This window comes from Corvus kubaryi, unplaced genomic scaffold (genome assembly GCF_017639235.1).
Source record: "Corvus kubaryi isolate FWS band 111438036 unplaced genomic scaffold, C.kubaryi_AGA036_p1.0 136, whole genome shotgun sequence".
NCBI classification, from domain to species: Eukaryota; Metazoa; Chordata; class Aves; order Passeriformes; family Corvidae; genus Corvus; species Corvus kubaryi.
In genome coordinates, this window is record NW_024580670.1 from 8,513,642 (window position 1) to 8,531,356 (window position 17,715).

The window sequence follows — 17,715 nt, forward strand, 5'->3', positions numbered from 1 at the left end:
TGTTCTCTAAACACTTGACAAAAACTGTTACTCTAGGACTTCTTTTATAAGTTTTGATACTTCTATCAAAATTGACTTAAAATCTTAAAAAAGCAAGTGATTCATCATGTTGTTTCCTTCAGAATTCATTACAAAATTTTATCTGTAATGCCCTCTATGAATTAAACAGCAACAACTGCATTGGACATTATTCTAGAATGAGAATAGAACAGGTGAGACTGCAATGTGGGAAGTGGGTTGTTGCTAAGTCAGGAGACAAAAAGGTTAAGCCACTCCCCTCTACTCCTTCCCAGTCCTTTGTGCATAAGAATTCCTGAATTCTCTTGAAGTGAGTTGTGCACTAAGTGCATAACCATACCCCAGAGGGCTCTTTACAGTGGTCTGAGCTATTAGTGCATATTGGTAAACCATGAAGGCAGCATGAAACGTGTCAAATCTAATTTTATGATGAGGAAAAGATCTTCTGAATATTGAGGAGTGTATGTTATGTATTTTGGTGTTAGTCAAGACACTGCCAGGGAAACCTAATAAAATGTGTCTAGATTAAACTGGAAGGGTGGGTGCCAGACTGGTCAGAAGACTGCAAAGTGCTGAGATAAGAAAAAATACAGGAAATTCCTTAGCTAGCTAACTTTTGAAGATTTGTTTGTTTGTTTTGGAAAATGCAGCAATTTAAAAATTTTAATATCATTGCCTTAGGAAAAAGGGTAAACAGTCTTTTAGACTTAGCAACCGGAATAGCTGGGAAAAAGATTCTTTACATCTAGAAGACTTTTCCAGTTGAAGTTTGGGGATAAGTAATATTTTTGTGGCATTTCTGCATAGTGCTTTCTGGAGTTGTGAACAAGGCAGCATCTTCAGGGCCAAAGACTTTCAAAACAATCTCAGCCATGGTGGGCGAGATTCCTACTGGATAAATAACAGAGTAATTGAAAATACTGATTTACTGTGACAGAGTTTTTAAATCATGTTAGGTCACAGGATCAGTTGGGGAAAAAACATTTCCTGAGTCTTTGTTCTTGAACATCCAAATACTGTGTTCAGCTTCACTTAAAAAGTTCATGAGAAAATCCCTCTTCTCATTTCATTTTTATAGGAGAAATGATTGCTTAATAAAGGCAGCTTTTATAGATAGCAAAATATAGAGAAGGTATAAAATCTGTGAAATGTTCATGACTGTGTTTTCTCTTATGATTTTGTTTTATTTGTGTACCACCCTTCACATGTAATTCCATTGCCTATGAAAAATATGTTATCAGAGGAGTGTGACACAATCTTGAATGATAGTAGATAGGAGAATTCTGCTCTAATATCCTCCTTTGAAGAACCTGTAATTATAGATCAGAGCTAAAAGTCATTTGGTTTACTCAGTGAAGGCTGTTTACTAGAAGTTTTGAAGTCTCACTCATTTCTTGATGCTCTTGGAAAAACTAGTCCAAAATATTTATGAAATAAATAGAATCACTTTCATGTTCAGCTTTCAAGGCTTATAATAATTAAAAGAACAATCTGCTAGATTGTTTTAAACCAGAATGACTTTCTAATATAACAAGAGTTTACCTGAAAGCCATGGGGGTTCTTTTTAAGATGGTCTTCATGTAGAGATTGAAAAATGGTCTTCTCTGGAACAAGAAGATGCAAGCCATGATCATACAAGTCAAGTCCCTACTTTTCACTGTTTCCTGGATATTAACTGGAGTTTGGTAGCTTTACTAGCTGTCTTCAATAAACTGGAAAAATCACAGCAACCCAATAAGAAGACAGCTGTTTCTCCTGGCATCTGATTTTTCTTTCTTTTGTCTTCATTTATTGTGATTCAGACTTCCTCCCACCCACCCAAGCTGCTGAATGTGCCTGAAGTGGTAATTCTAACAAAACTAAAACTAAAGTATCACAGTAAAGCACAAAATATCACACTGAACTTACTGTCTTCTGTGATGGCAAGCATTTTATTATTGCAATGCAACTTCATTATTACATTTTTAGTATTTTTTTATTGAATTTTTTTAGTATGGTTGATGGTAACTTTGTTTTATGGAGCTGGAAAGTTTCAATATCTAGTGAATAATCCACACCACACTACCTTTAATGAAGATAAGGGAGTATTGCATACTTGAGCAATTCTCCTTTCCTTAGATGCTATTTGAGATTGGTTGCAATCAATCAAATTGCCTTTTTTTTCTATACCAACATTCCAAACAATAAAATATAAGTTAACAATAAGACTATAAAAATGGTCTTTTCGTGTGTATCTGGTGCACTCCATCTTTAAATCCATTTCTGTAGTTTATTGTTTGTTTTTAAATTGTCAGATTAGTTGTGGCTATATTCAGGGAAACTCGCTGAATCTTTATACATCTTTATACATTTTTCATGTCACACTTTTTTATCAGAACAGTAGTTTTAAATTGAGATTTAAACCATAAGTTCTCAATGTAAAAGTGTGGAATTCCAGCAATAAAGAAGGAGCAGATTGTAATATTATGAACTTTCCACCAATGTGTGATTATTTTTTAAATGTCAGACACAAAAAATGCCTATAGCAAAATATCAATGGCCATATTTAATAAAATTATGTTTTCCAAGAATAAAATTCAGTTGCAGGTTTCAAATCTTGACGGCTAAATAGTTTCAGGCAGGCTTGCATGTCATGTACCAAAGCCTGTGTGCTTTTTGAGCTCTGATTAGAAATGTTTTGATTAACCTTGCTGCACTTTGAAAGCAACCTGATCTTTTTCACTGCATCCTCATCACTCTTAATCTTCTTTGATAGGCAAAATATTTCTGTATTAGAAAAATTTACTTTGCTCTACAACTTTCTGAGAAAATGAGAATGATCAGAGTAGCTCACAATTTACATATTTGCCATTAAAATTGTATGTTTCAGATAAATGGGTGTTTCCAGAGAGCTTCACTGAGAGTATTCAGTTGGATGGGAAGGAGCACTTCGGAGCTACTGGAAGTTCAGCTTGCTGTAATTTACCCTCAGCCCAGAATGCCTCTGTTGAACATCACAACAGGGAAACAGCTGATCATCACAGGAATAATAAAGAGGTTTTCACATTTTCATCAAAACCTCGATCACCTCCTCACGGAAAGTCTCCAAATATGTCACCAGAAAGTTGTGTTTTCCCTTTGGATTTGGAGCCAGACAGTAACGGAGAAGATGAGAAAACTGAAACTGAAGATAGCTTTGAAGGAACTGACAGCAGTGAGGAGGTAGGCCACTTTGTAGATGTAACTCTTGATAAAGCAGTCTTCACCCTAAAATTCCTCGGATGAGATTCTGTCTTCAAGCCAGACAGAGAGGATAAATCATCTTTTCCCCATATACCAACAGGTATATCTGTCTTTGTCAGGTTGTTGTGTCTAACTGGATAAAGGACTCAATGCAGGTGTCTTTTGCAACAAGTTGATGAAAGAAACCTAACTTTGTCAGGCCCTATGCTAACAGAGAGATGCCAGATCTGTGCATCATCGCTACAAAAAAATATTGTAGGAAAGCCTGCATCATAGATTTGAGTGAGATCCAAGTCCTTTGTGGTTGCTCAAGAATTCAGTAAATAAGACTTCATTGTACCTTTTAAAACTGTAAATGGAGACTGGTTTTGCTCATTGCCATTGTTGAAAGTGGGTTATAAAATTCCAGCTTTTGAATGTCACTTGATTATTGGTGTTTCTGCTGTATATCCTGTCTGAGCATCACCAACTTTAATTCTTTAGCAATGTGGAAATCTTCCAGCAATGAAATTAATGAAAGAAAATTTTTTAGTTTATACTAAACATTTTTTAGTATCTCTATCTAGTATCATGTGATACTGTATAGAAATTTGCTGGATTGTCAATGCATGCAATAATTTCATTATGTCATTACAGTAACTGCTAAAGTTCCTACCTTTATGAACATTCAAGTATATTTCACTTTTAACTGTAAAATTTGTTTCTTAGCATTCAAATCTGTGGCTCACAGCAGAGAAATAAAATGTAACTGAGTTGCATAATAGCAGGAAGGACTGAATTTAACTGTTCTACAAAATAACTGAGGGAATGAAACTATAAATTTCCAAAATGTGTACCATTAATAAAACTGAGGGATTATCTTTTTGAATGCGCACTTCATGCTGTGTAATCTTGGACTCACTGAAGTCAGTAACAGTCTTGGTTCACTTTCATGTGCAGCAGGATTGCACCTCAGCTGTGAGAGGCACACTGCAGGTGATACTGCCTTACATCCTGTGTGGGAGCATACGGCAGAGGAGCAGCATCACCAGATGAAGATGAGGCCTCTCTCATCCTTTCTTTTTTGAGAATAAGAACGTTGAGGCAAACACTTCCATTATTTCTCTTTCCCTCTGTTCAGTCCTGCTGATTGCTGTTGGGATGGGGTATGAGTGAACATCATACACTTGATTCGTGGGATATTTTGCAGAGACATTGTTAGAAGCATGCATTTAAGGTTAATAAACTAACCTCTAAAATTCTTAAATTGCATTCAAATGGTAATGAATATGATACCCAGTACCATATGATTACCAGGGCAGAGCAAAATTATCTCAGCAGGAGTTATTTCTTCTACATTTAAGTTGAAGATGCAATGTGAAAATATGGAATATTAATAATTCAATGGAAAGACATCATTGTGATGGACTCTTTGCTTAGTTTTGGTTTTCAGTTGTAGTAAATTCTCTTGAAATCATGACTGTCATGTAAGACACAGGTTTGGGAGGTTACCAGCGTTCAAAATTTGGCCTGACATTTTGAAAAGAGTAATCAGCTTCAGATGTAAGAATATGTTTATGGTATAGTCAGTGTATTTGCCAGGAGAAGCAGCTGTTTTTCAGAATCCTTGTAAATTTGGAAACAGGAAGCAGAGATTAAAGAGAGATTTTGAAGTGTTACAGTTATGTAAAACTGAATTGTGTGATGATGAGAAGGAACCAACCACTCTTGCTTTGTTTCCTAAATTTAGGATGACAACAGTGAACTCATCCAGGGTACTGAGGACATTGAGGACAGCCACAGTAGAAAAGGAACATCTGATTCAGCAATTTTTAAACAGATCCCATTAAATAAGATGTCACAGAGAAATGAATACTCGAAGAATAAGGAACACAGCAAATATAACTTCGAAGAGACCATCTTATCAAAACCACAGAGTTCCACCGTGAGAAAAACAGAATCTATTAGCTTTCAGAGAAGTTTAAAGCCTATCCTCTCTCTTTCTCCAATTCAAAGTAAATCTAAATCCTTTAGAGTAATTAGAAATGTATCTGAAGAAACTGAAAGATATGAAGGACTTTCAGATCAATTAGAAAGATCTGTCAGTAAAACATCTCTCAAGAAAGTCTCAAAAGAAAATTCATGTCTGACAGGGCAGACTTGTGTAAGTGATTTTTTCTTTGAAATTAAATTGCTAGATTGTATAGAGAAGCTGTATTAGATATACCCATTTGCATGAAGTGATTAATGTACCTCTTTCATTCAGATATATTCTGGCTTCATCATAACAGCATTTACTGTGCTAAGTCTGTTGAAAGTTGATTTTTTAGGGGTTTGTGGCACACAAAATAATACTCCAGATGTAAGAGAAATCACAAAGGTTTGTAGATAAAAAGATGTGTCATTGAGCTACTCACATTTTGGAAATATGTGAGTTAGAAAATAGTTTGGGTCTGAAAGGTTACAGAGGAAAATTGGCAGATTTTAAATTGCTGTATTAACAAATGACCACAGAAGGAGTGTTAATTTGGGTACTTCATGGTCTCTCTGTGTGAGCCCTGAGCAATAATAAATTGTGTGATTGAGAGCCAGCAATGAGGCAGCTTCTGTCCAGCAGTCAGCCATAGATGGCTGCAGAGAATAACCGGGCAAGGACAAGGAAGGCACCTGGGGGTACCTCAGCAGCATGGCCCTGCAGGCTTCCTTCCAGCGGTCCTTAGTTTAGCCATTTCTTCAGGAAAGGTGGTGTCTATGGTAAATAACTGGTGGTGGAATTTTTTTCCACAGATTTGTGTTTGCTTTTTGCACTTATATGGCCTTTGCCTAGTGAATTTCAAGCATTAACTGCTATTTGTGGGAAAAAAATATGTATCTTCATTTTTCTTGTTTTGAATGCTTTGTCTCCTTCCTGGTGCTTTCTTATTCTTTTGTTCGTTATAAAAAACAATGAGTAATCTTTTTTTTTTCAATTCATATTCTTACCTGTGCCACTTCCTACTTCATGGCTGTGTATCATATTCCCTTGCAGGTGTCTCTTTTCCAGGTCAAAGAGTTTTATGGTATTTAGTCCCAGGATTGCTGTTTTGTGAATTTTTTTGTGTAATTTTACCCAGGGATGTTGAGTTGAGCTACTGCATGATCATTATTGTAAGCATGGAGTTTGTTTTCTAATATCTTGAATATATCTTGAATTTCTTGTAATATCTTTTGTCCCCAGGTATTGCACGCCTCTGGGGACCAAAAGAATAGACACTTCTCTTTTTGGGGGGCTCTATGAAGTAGTTATGCATTGTTCGAAAAAAAAATTCTATTTAATGTCTTGGAATATGATCTGTACCTCATTTACATGAAGGAAATGGACATGTATAATTTTGAGTCCTTACAGTTTGTCTCATCTGCTGTAGGAAAGGGAGTGTGCTGTCATTCTGCTGTAGGAATCTTGGTCTGTAGCATTTCTGTGAGCTGTTGATACAGTTAATTTTAGTTACCTGATTTGACAGTCTCTGTAAAAGGGAAAGCAGGAGCCATGACTTCCATGGGACATGGCTGCTGCTGTTGGGGCAGGGCCATCCCACTGAAAGGTTCTACCTGCCTACCTGGAGCTGCTGTGGCTGCTGATGGACAGCCCTGCAGTTAACTGTGGGTATGGAAATCCAAGCATGGAGCTAGGAGGAGCAATCCAAACTGGGCAGCAGATTAAAGAATAGTCTAGGAAAGCACATATTCAGCTTTTCTGTGTCCTTGATGGGGAAATGCTCTGCCATGCCACTGATGCTTCAGTGCTTTTTTGTGAAATGAGTCTCTTTTTGTCCTGGTGCAGGGGCTGGGGTTTATGTGTCTCACAATGCTGTGAGGTTGTCTCTCAGAGGGATTCTGGAAATCTCTTCCTGTATTCTGCAAGTAGATTATTGGATTGGTGGAGGCCCTGTGCTTTTCCTGATAAAAACAGAACATCCTTTTCCAAGAAGGTTGTGGAGACTGGTTTCCTTTGGGAAGGAAGTAGATTAGGGGGAAGCAAGGGGAATGAAACACAATAGCGCAAGTGAAAATCAGAAACAGTGCTGAGACTCCATGATAATGAGAAATATCAGTGGCTGGTAATTTTAAAGACTATGAAAAGCAAAAAAAATAAAAAAGCAGAGAAAATCCTACAAATAGCAGCATATGTTCTATGTATTTATGATCTGGAAAGGACATTAGAACTGCCACTAGTGGTGTAGAAAATGTAGAAGAAAGCCATGCATGGGTTCATTTCTGTTGAGAAAGAAGATAATGTTTCTGTAATTTTCAGTTTTAGGAAAAGCCCCAGTTGATACTGATAATCTGATTCTCTTTGAGATGGTAATATGCAGTGTGTATGGTAAAATTTGTTTGTATTTTGAATTCCCTTTCCCTCCTAGTATAGTTTTTAGGAATTTAATTTTTCTGTTTTCCAGTAACTACTTACATCTTTGCAATTAAATGTATTCCTTGTTTCCTGATCTTTTCAAGTGTTAGAAAATTTTTCCACTTAAAATTCAAGTATGTTTATTACTTATCATAACTGTAATCTATTTGTCCATAATAAATGAAATTATACATTTATTACTTTCCTAAAAGATATTATCAGTGTTTAATGCAGTCATCAACTTTGTCCTGTAGAACACAGCTAAATGTAGACTCTCTAGGTGAATTGCAATAGTTGATTACTAATTTAGACAATAAGGTTATTACCATACTGCACTTGTAGCTGTAAATGTATTGCACATGTGACTTGTTACCTGTAATTATTTTTGTTCAAGAAAAAATCCTATTATTAATGTATAGGAACTCATTAGCTACAGAATTTGTTTTACTGCTACAAAACATAAGATTAAAGTATCTGGCAGATCTAGGTCCTATACTTGATTTAATCAAGTCTTAAAATTTTACAGAAGCCCTTCCTTGGAGTTCTTTGACACTTCTTTTTATGCTCATACAGAGGACTAGTGAAGAAGGAAAAATGCTTAACCAAGTCTTCCTGCAACTGATTTGCCAGCTGCTTAATATGCTTTAAAGACCTGGTTTCTTGCAATGTTTTATTCATGTTTTAATAGAGTTTTCTATTATTAAGTTCAAATATTTTTAATTAAGAAAGAAGTATAGCCCTCTGGGTAATATTGCAGGCATGTAGATAGCTGGTAATTAAAGTTTTCCACACGTATAACTACTTTCAAACAATTCTGAATAAATCATTTGAACCTAGAAGAATGCAAATGTCATTGTATATGAAAAAAATCCTTTAAACAACAGGTTTTATCAATCTAGCAAAAGTTTTAAGTGCTTAATAAAAATGCCTTGTTGTAAGGGAAGGATATGCAAATAGACAAGATAAGCTTTTAATTACTAAATGAAATATTAATTTTAGACAAATTTACGAGTATTGCAAAAGTACTTCTTACATCAAAAGATTCTCCTAAATTACAAAGTTAACTTAATTTCAGATTCAGTTTTCAAATTCTCTGTTTGAAAACCAACAAAGACAACATGAAATTTGTGAAGAGGCTTTTTGGTAGTAGTCATCTGAAGTTGAAGAATAGTCCAAACTATTTCTCCTTCATTAGTTTATTGTAGGGGATGTTTAACACAGAAAATGGTCATAGCATCTCTTCTCCTTCCTGAGTATGGTATTTTCAGAGGGAGACCATTACAGGAAAAGAAAACAGAATGACAATTTGAAATAAGCTGGGGAGGGGGTGGGGGAACAGCAGATGTTTAGAATTATGCTGTGATAATTCCAAAAATCTATGCATCTTTCTTCATAGATGTAAAGGAACAGACAAGCAAGTCTGGGCAATTTTTGTGCTTTTATTAAAAAGAGAATGAGAAAAAAAAGTTCTTTCAATAGTTAGTGCTTTTATTCTGCAGAGCACCAGTTCATTCAGTCAGTTTAATGACTGCATACCAATTATATGAGGGAAGAAAGATAAGCCAAAGCTTCTCTTACAATAATCAAATAACTGCAGAAGGTTTATATATAGGAAAATTAACAGGAAATCAGCATGTTCAGTAAGATCAATAAAAGTTACAGCAGCTGCAGATCTGGTAGAAGACTGATACATCAGAGCAAAGCAGGCTCCCCAGGTGTAACAAAGCAAGCTTTGGGTGAGGTGAACAAATGACTAATAGTCACTGAGCTAGTAACAGGCATTCAGAAAGGGTCTAGAGAAAACATCTCATATTATTTTAGGATTAAAAATGATAGTAGTAATCACAATATTCAGAAATGAAGCTTGGACCACATAAGCCAGGGGTAAAAAAGGAATGGTAGCTGTGCAAACTGCTTTGTACCTTCTGTCATCTTCTTGTACCTTGTGTGTTATATACAGAGAAAGCAAAGAGTTGTAATCATAATTTCAGTATGAATTCTGGTGGTAAGGTGACTTTTGTACCCCTAGAAGACACACTTAAACATTACACACTGTATTTCATAGCAGGAAAAGCTGTCAGTGTTCGTATCACTTGTACTGCTGACGTGTGTGTTCTTGAGGTCTTCTGGTACCTGGTACCATCTCACAGCAAAACAGACTGAGAGATCCTCCCTTCTGCCAGGAATATGATACACTCCTGGTCTAAAAGCTCCATTCTCTTCACTAGAATCAAAGCACTGTCCCTCCTTGGGATATTGTTGTATAGTGTCTCACAGCCCACTGGCCAATATTCCAGTCATCTAAATCCATTCAAGTTCTGCTCACTGCCTGGATTCACTTTTCAAGCAGAAATGTTTTCTACTTCCATTTAGAATCACAACTAGATGTCTCAAGTATTAGACTTGTTCCTTTGTGAAAGAGCAATCTATGTGGACCCTTTAAAAAGGGATAGCTTTTCTCAAAGAAGGAGTTCTTTAAACAACGATGATGCCACCAGCAGGTTGGGTGACTTTAAAGTATCTTATTTTAAGGTTTTGAGTGAGGTTCAAGTACCAACTGCAAAATGGTTAGTATGTGTTTGCAGCTTTTGACTTGTGGATCAAGTTTGATATAACAATTAGGGTTATATTAACAATTCAACTAGTGGATATGAAAAAAAGTGAAAAGACATTGAAATTTACTTAAAAATTCATTCACTAACAAATTGCCAGAATAACTTTTGAAATTTAGTGTTGACACGGTTTTCCAGAGAAATTTTATACTCTGTTTAACCAGTAACTAAATGGTATGTTGATGGTGTTGATGATACCATGATAACTGTGGGATTGGGTTTAATTCAAGGTTTGCATTTATTAGCTAGGATTTTTGAACTTCTTAAAGCCTGCTTTTATCTTCTGTTTTTAATTGCAGTGGAACAGCAACTTCATCAAACACCCTGGATAAAAACTGCCATTCATTACAGTGTTTGTGGTGTTCTTCTTTCCTGTAATTATGTGTAAATATGCTTGATCTTCATAGCTGAACAGAAATCTGTTAACTTATTTTTTCTAGTAAACATTTTGTTTCTCTTTCAGTATTGTACCTTCTTGAAGATTCTCTGAGAGATTCTCCAAGGTCTCTCTGGGTTTGAGTCATCTATTCTGTTTGGTGATCCTGTCCTATATTGTTGACTTTTCAATTTTATTTCACAGGAGTATGACAGGGAAAAGTACCAGTCAAATAGACTAAGTTCATCTGAACTACAGATGCTGGCCAGCATGAAGAGACAACAAAATGAAGAATTATGGGATGCTGGGATCTCCCATGAGCTGAGCGTGTCACAGATCGATATCTGCAATGTCAACGTAAGTACAAGCAGTGATGTTGATACAGCAACCTGGAACTCCTGTTTCCCACCAGTAAGTCTAAACCCACAGTATTTTCTCAGGGGTCTTGAATACTAAATCTTCTTTGAGTAGAGTTGAAATTTAAGGTATCATTACCAAAGGCTCTTAGAACTTATCAAGTAAAATATTTAACCAAGATACACGCGCTTCCAGCAGGTTCTCTAGTACCATCATGGATAAAGAGAAATCTGTTATATACATTCCTTCCTAGAATCCTGAATAATCATGTAGGCTGTACAGTTTGTCACAATAGTGGCTGACAACCTGCAGGTGTGTGATACAGTACTTAAAAATAGTTCCAAAATGAACGAAACCCATATACACCAGTCAGCAGCTGCATTACAGTGTGAGTAATGGAAAATAATTGCTTCTTACAATGATAAAGTCTCATTACTGGAAAGCTAAATGTTTAAAGAACTGAAGCAGGAGAAAGCAAAAAGCTGCAGTAGTTCTGTGTACTTGGTATATGATCATTATGAATTTTACACCTTGGATCATTACTTGTCCTGGTACAAAGTGGTACAGAATCACGCAGACCTGCCCTATGTGACAGTACTGCTATAAGAAGCTGAGTATTTGTTGCAGTACACCAAAAAGTATTGAATGTATGAAAGCACAGAATAACATTTCAGGAACTATATAAAGGTACTAGCAGGAGCTGCTGTAAAACTAGATAACCTCCTACTCTATTTATACATCAGCAATATAGCTGTTATTTTATTACAGTTGGAGCAATAATAAACAATTAATGTGGCTTAAGTAAAGCACACAGCATAACTCTGAGGCAGATCCATCATTAGAAGAGTAAACGCAGCTGTGTTGCCCCAATATTAACTATTGCAGAGTAAATGCTCTAAAGTGTTAGGTGCAAATTACCTTCAAGGTTCTACAGGGTCCAAATAGAGGCCCGTAGCAGCAACTTTCTGTAGTGAATTTTCAACACAGTGCCAGAACTTTGGAGTACCCTGTTAAATGAAGGTTTCAAAACAGAAGAAATGTATTGGAAAGTGGATAATTGTACAAATAAGAACTTGATTTACAGAGTACTATTTCACAGGACATCAGAAAAACATTAGTTGGTATTAACTATTTGGTATACATCTCCATTACACATTTTGTTAATTTAATGATATTTCCAATGTGTTTTCTCTGTGCTCACTAAATAGGCTCAAACATGGTTCAAATCTGCAAGACTAGGCAAATGGAAGTCAATTAAATATAGAGAATAGCAGTCTCATTAATTTTTTAGTAGCTTAATTATAAGGAAACTGATAAGAATATTTAGATACATCAGGTTTGGTTAATACAAAGTGCATGACTAAAACATAACGAACTTTTAAAGTAAAATGTACTCCTTCAGTGTTCAGTGAAGCACAATATGATTGCAAAGACTATTCTTTGATCTTACTGCCTTGATCAACTTCTGTAGCTTCAATCTAAAAAAAGTGTTTAGACATAATAGGTTAGTAATATAAATTGCAATTTAATATAATTGTAGTTTTTCATAACAGCCCTTTATGCTCATCTTTCTCTACATAATTCAAGTGTAAAAGGCAAGATTTTGTCTTTGAGAGAGTTTTTCATGTTTCATTCAGCTGACTGAAGAGTTTGTTGTACCTTACACATTCAGCCTTAGCAGGTTTCTCCACTGCATTTTGCAAGGCGGACACTGAGACTATTTTAAGATTAAATGACAAGAAACTCATTTTCAAGGAGAAATAACTTAGGAAAGAAACCTGATCTTTCTCAGATAAAGACTAACCACTTAGTTCCTCACAAAAACAAAGACATTCAGCTTTCCAGGTCTTCCCTACCCATTTACTCAGCCTTTATGGAGAGAACTCTGAACAGTGTCAGTCAGTCCCCAGCATCTGGTGTTTCACTTCATATTTTTTTCCTTTCTGAGATATCAGCCAGAGCACCAGCTATTCATAGATATGATAGAAGTTTTTTGAGTATGGACTTCTGTGTTTAACACTGCTCGATGTAATTCTGTTCCAGCATTTGGAAAAATGCAGAGTATCTATGTGAGGGGGATAATTCACTCTGTAGACCTTTGGTATCTAAGAAGGCTGTTAACAACAATTGTTAATGGAGGTGATTATTTAATCACCCCACATTCTTTCAACACAAAAGCTTTTAAAAAGTAGTTGGGGAAATTTTGGTATGCTGATGGTGAATGTTAGTGTATTTTGATATGCTTACAACGTTTCAGAAGACGTGAGAGTAGCAATGCTGTGCCAGTATTTAAATGGTTAGCTGACATGAAAAAGTCTTTAGTCAGGCATTCTCTTTCTGTAAGACCTAAAATCATAGAATTATAGAATAGTTTGGTTTGGAAGGGACCTTTAAACGTCATCTAATCCGTCACTCCTAGCACTGGGCAAGGACACCTTCCACTAGATCCAGTTGCTGAGGTCCCCATCCAATCTGGCCTTGAACATTTGTAGGGATGGGCAGTCACAGTTTCTCTGGGCAACCTGTTCCAATGCCTCACCACCCACAATGTAAAAAAATTCTTCCTAACATTTGGTCTAAATCTACCCTCTTTTAGTTTAAAACTGTTGCCCTTTGTCCTACCACAACAAGCCCTGCTAAAACTCTGTCCCCCTTTTTCTTGTAAAGCCTCCTTTAGGTACTGAATGGCTGCAGTAGGACCTTTCCAGAGCCTTCTCTTCTCCATGCTGAAAACCCTAGCTCTCTCAGCCTGTCGCCATAGGAGAGATCTTCCAGTCCTCTGATAATTTTTGCAGCCCCACTCTGGACTCACTCCAGCAGGTCCATGTCTTTCCTGTGCTGAGGACCCCAGAGCTGGACACAATACCCCAGGTGGGGTCTCATAGGGGCAGAGTAGAGGGGCAGAACTTCCTCCTCAACCTGCTGCCAATGCTTCCTTTGGATGCAGCCCAGGATACAATTGGTACTCTGGTCTGACAGGTCATGTCTAGTTCTTCATCCTGCAATACTCCCAAGTCCTTTTCCACAGGGCTGCTCTCAATGCTTTCATCCCCCAATACTAGTAAACTCATCATTTCTTCAGCTTCCAGTTTTTATAAAGAAGTGTTTCTTATACATGTATTTATTCCTTATATATTTTTATTATGTAAAAAATATATGTGTAGAATAAAAGCAGATTTGTTTTTATGTCCCTGATCTTTAGTACCACCATCATTTGAGTTAAGAGAATTTTCAAATGCTCAATCCTTCCAAAATCAGATGTACAAACTGCAGAAAAGTTTAGAGAGAGAGAGAGAGAGAGATCTGTAGCCATCTTCCAGTTGCATAGGTAAATTACTTTAGCACTGCAGTATATGGAAAAGAAATAGAAATAATCCTCATATTGGAATTTGAGAAATTAAGGACAGCTTGAAATTCTTGTCATGATTAAACTTTCATGCTTACATGTGTTTCCAGGTTGTATCTTTCAGATTCTTTAAATCAGTAGTATCAATTGCTTTCTTTCTCTTATGTTTTTCAAAGATAAATAAGGAGTATTTTCTTCCAAATTTTTCTTCATTTTATGCATTTGTGTCCTTTAGTTGGAATCTATGGCAACAGCACCACCAGAAGGCAGCTTTTTGTTTTTTGCAAGGCAAGACAGGGTATAATCATGTTAGATAATGAATTTATGTATCCAACCATTATTTTATATATAAAGCACATTCTGAGTGAGTTTAATTTTTTCATCACTTAAACTTTTTGGCTTGATTTCCAGACTCATTGAAGAGTGTCATGTTACTGACTTAAATGAATCTGAGAAACCCTTGTGAATGTAAAGGCACATAGATCAATCACATTACTGAGCTGCAGTTAGAACAGATGTTCTTAAACATGTACAAAACAGATATACTAAAATTGTGGTTTTATATTCTATGATAGTTTACCAAGAACTGGATATATGCTGTCAGGAAAAAATGTTGAAATGGAAGTGGTTTATCAGCTGCTGTAAACTATGACAGCCAGAAAAGAATAAAATCACTTTGAATATTACACACTACCCAGCATAAATTTCAGTTATAAATATGAAAAACTTCTACTTTAAAATGGGTTTACTTTGAAGGAGGATTGTAAGCCCTTGTAAAATGTGTGTGGGGCACAGTTTCAATTCAATACTATGTGTATATAGAGCCAAATATTTTAAAATATTTTATTTGACGGTGTCTTACCTAAGTGTTCTCTTAAATCTTAAGACCTATGAAAATCCATGCTAGCTTTGCAACACTATGAAAGACACAGTTATATATATTGCAGAGTTTAATGTGAAGTTTATACCCACACATATAAACATTATCCAAGAAAATTTGCAAAGCTTACAAGACATTTCTGCTTAAATGCCTTGCTTTATTCTAGAGATCCTGTAAGACTTCCTTGCCCTGTCAGAGAATTGGCCCATTCAGCTTCTTGGATAGTTGTTTCCACACTTCAGACATCAATTCAAATACAACACAAACATTCTGGAGAAAGATTGTCTACAAGAGTATTCAAGATTTCTTACTGCATATGGTCCCTGTTTCTCAGTCAGAAATGCAAAGGAGAAGGAAGATTCTCCTAATTGCTCACTGATATATCCTGGAAGCTTGTAGTGGTATAATAGTGGTATAATGTTGCATTAGCAGAATCCAAGTTATGCCCACCACTAAGATATGTCTTTCGGGTAAGGAGTACTCACAGAGAAGAAAGATTACTTGTTCCACAAGCAACTGCCTAAATATAAATTCAGTCACATAAGTCTTGATCTGAAAAATATTTGAAAGAGTACTTCCAGGTTCATACCTAATTTGTGGAAGGTCTTCTGGCCTCCTTTGTGAGTTTTCAGAAAAGAAGGTCACTTAACATGGAAATGGTCTGGCAGAACTGAAGTCTTACAGACAAGAGGAATGTTATTTAAACCCAGAATTATGCCAACTGTGAGCTCAGTTTGACAACCCCTGGAGGGATCTGTTCACATCAAGTCAAATCACAAAACTGAGGCAGGGTATTCTTTACTATGAAATAAGACCAAAAATTATTTAGACAGATATTCTGGTTCATAGACTGACTAATTCACTCTCTGTCTTGTCCTCAATCTTCCACTAGCTGTCATCAGGGAATTGTACTATCCACCACCAGGCCGTGAGTCATATTTGGTAGTAATTAGGATGTCATTCATCCTGAACATGTATTTTACAACATCCCTTTCCATTTTCTGAAACCATGAGAACATACTCATTTTTATATTGATCTTTTTTAAAAAGAATCCTTTCATAACACTTTTTATTATTTTAGCATTTTGTGTACTAAATTGTGTAAGTATTGTTAGTGTATGCTTACATTTTCACTTCCTTTGCATTTCCTCCAGTGATTTGTTTAGAATTGCTTTTGAGGTGTGTGATAATGGCAGGGGAAGTCTCTTCTGGTAGAACTACATATATTCTGGGAGAAAATGTATTTATGGATTTTGAAATTCTTGAATTTTTACATCAGTTTATGATATTGATCTTTCTTGCAAATAACTCTTTTTAATGCCATAAACCAAATGTAGTTTGAAACTTTTGGGACATGTACTTACAATGGGTAGGTAAGATTTGAAGACTGGAAAATTATTGTATTTTGTATGAATATTCATACAGTCCACTGTTAGCTGTTCAGAACAGCTTAATCCAGGCTTCAAAGCTGCAGTGCCATGGAGATTCATATGTGCTTCAGTAATCTCCATTTGGGACTGCTAAAATAACTGCTATTGGTGCTTCTAACCTGGTGTACCAGCTCTCTTACCTCTCCCTTGGTGTTTTCTACTCTTAAAAATGGTTTGTTCTGCACAGATCCTACTAAGAGTTCCTTCCTCATGCTTCCTACACATGCTCAATCCAGACTCTTTTGTCAGACAAGACTTTACCACCCCCCATCTGAAGTTTCCTGACTGTCCCAACACTCTCACAGGCAGCAGAGAAATGACTGTGTGATCGACTCCTTAATTTATATGTATTTCCACCCAGACAAAAATCATCCTTAAAGTTGTGCTTTTGTACAGTTCGGACCAGAATATCCATTTTTGATTTCACAGATAAGAAAAAAGACTGTAAAATTCTAGTATCGGCAGCTGCAAATGTGTATGCTCATACCAGGTCTCTGACATACTTCTAAACAATCTATTATTTTTTGTTTTCCATAGCCCGTCAGTCAGGAGCATCACTATCAGAAAGAAATGAGCCCACTTTCTCATTCCAGCCCACGGTAAGATTCCGTTTATAGCCCAGGCAGTAAGGATTCAGTTCTGAATATTAAATGTGACACTCTTTGATTTAATCTTCAATATCTTTTCAATTGCAACCTCCTCTCAGAGGGCTTTATTGCTCATTTTAGTCATTGTCTACAGTATGTCTGAGCTGTCCGGGAACACAGAACCGAATTCTGCATGTTTTGGATGTACCACTGTGTATTTAAAGTATCTGACACAGGCCTTGCTCCTACATCTGCTTTGATGTGTGATTCAGCAAATCGTCCTCATCTCACATACATGCACTCTCATCTATTTCTTTCTCCCTCTCTCCCTCTCTGCTTTGAAGGCTTAGAACTAGAATTCTGTATGTGACTGTAGGTGTCAGGGAATCAATTTGTTCCAAAAGATTTTAATGTTACTTATTATGAAAGGGTTTTTTTTCAATAGATAGCCCAGTTAGGAGTGGGGGTTACAACACTCTGGGATAGAGCAAAGGGATCCTGTCTACAGCATATTTTGTCTG

At 36.2% G+C, this 17,715-nt stretch overlaps 1 protein-coding gene across 3 annotated transcripts in view; it reads left to right on the forward strand.

The window, feature by feature from the left end:
- Positions 1-17,715, forward strand: part of CFAP20DC (CFAP20 domain containing) — a 72,306-nt gene that overhangs the window by 35,914 nt on the left and 18,677 nt on the right. For all 3 annotated transcript variants that reach the window (XM_042015363.1, XM_042015370.1, XM_042015381.1), the window contains 4 exons: positions 2,888-3,219; positions 4,970-5,383; positions 10,799-10,951; positions 17,145-17,206. In XM_042015363.1, coding sequence (XP_041871297.1) covers positions 2,888-3,219; positions 4,970-5,383; positions 10,799-10,951; positions 17,145-17,206 — 961 coding nt within the window. The remainder of the gene's footprint in view (positions 1-2,887; positions 3,220-4,969; positions 5,384-10,798; positions 10,952-17,144; positions 17,207-17,715) is intronic.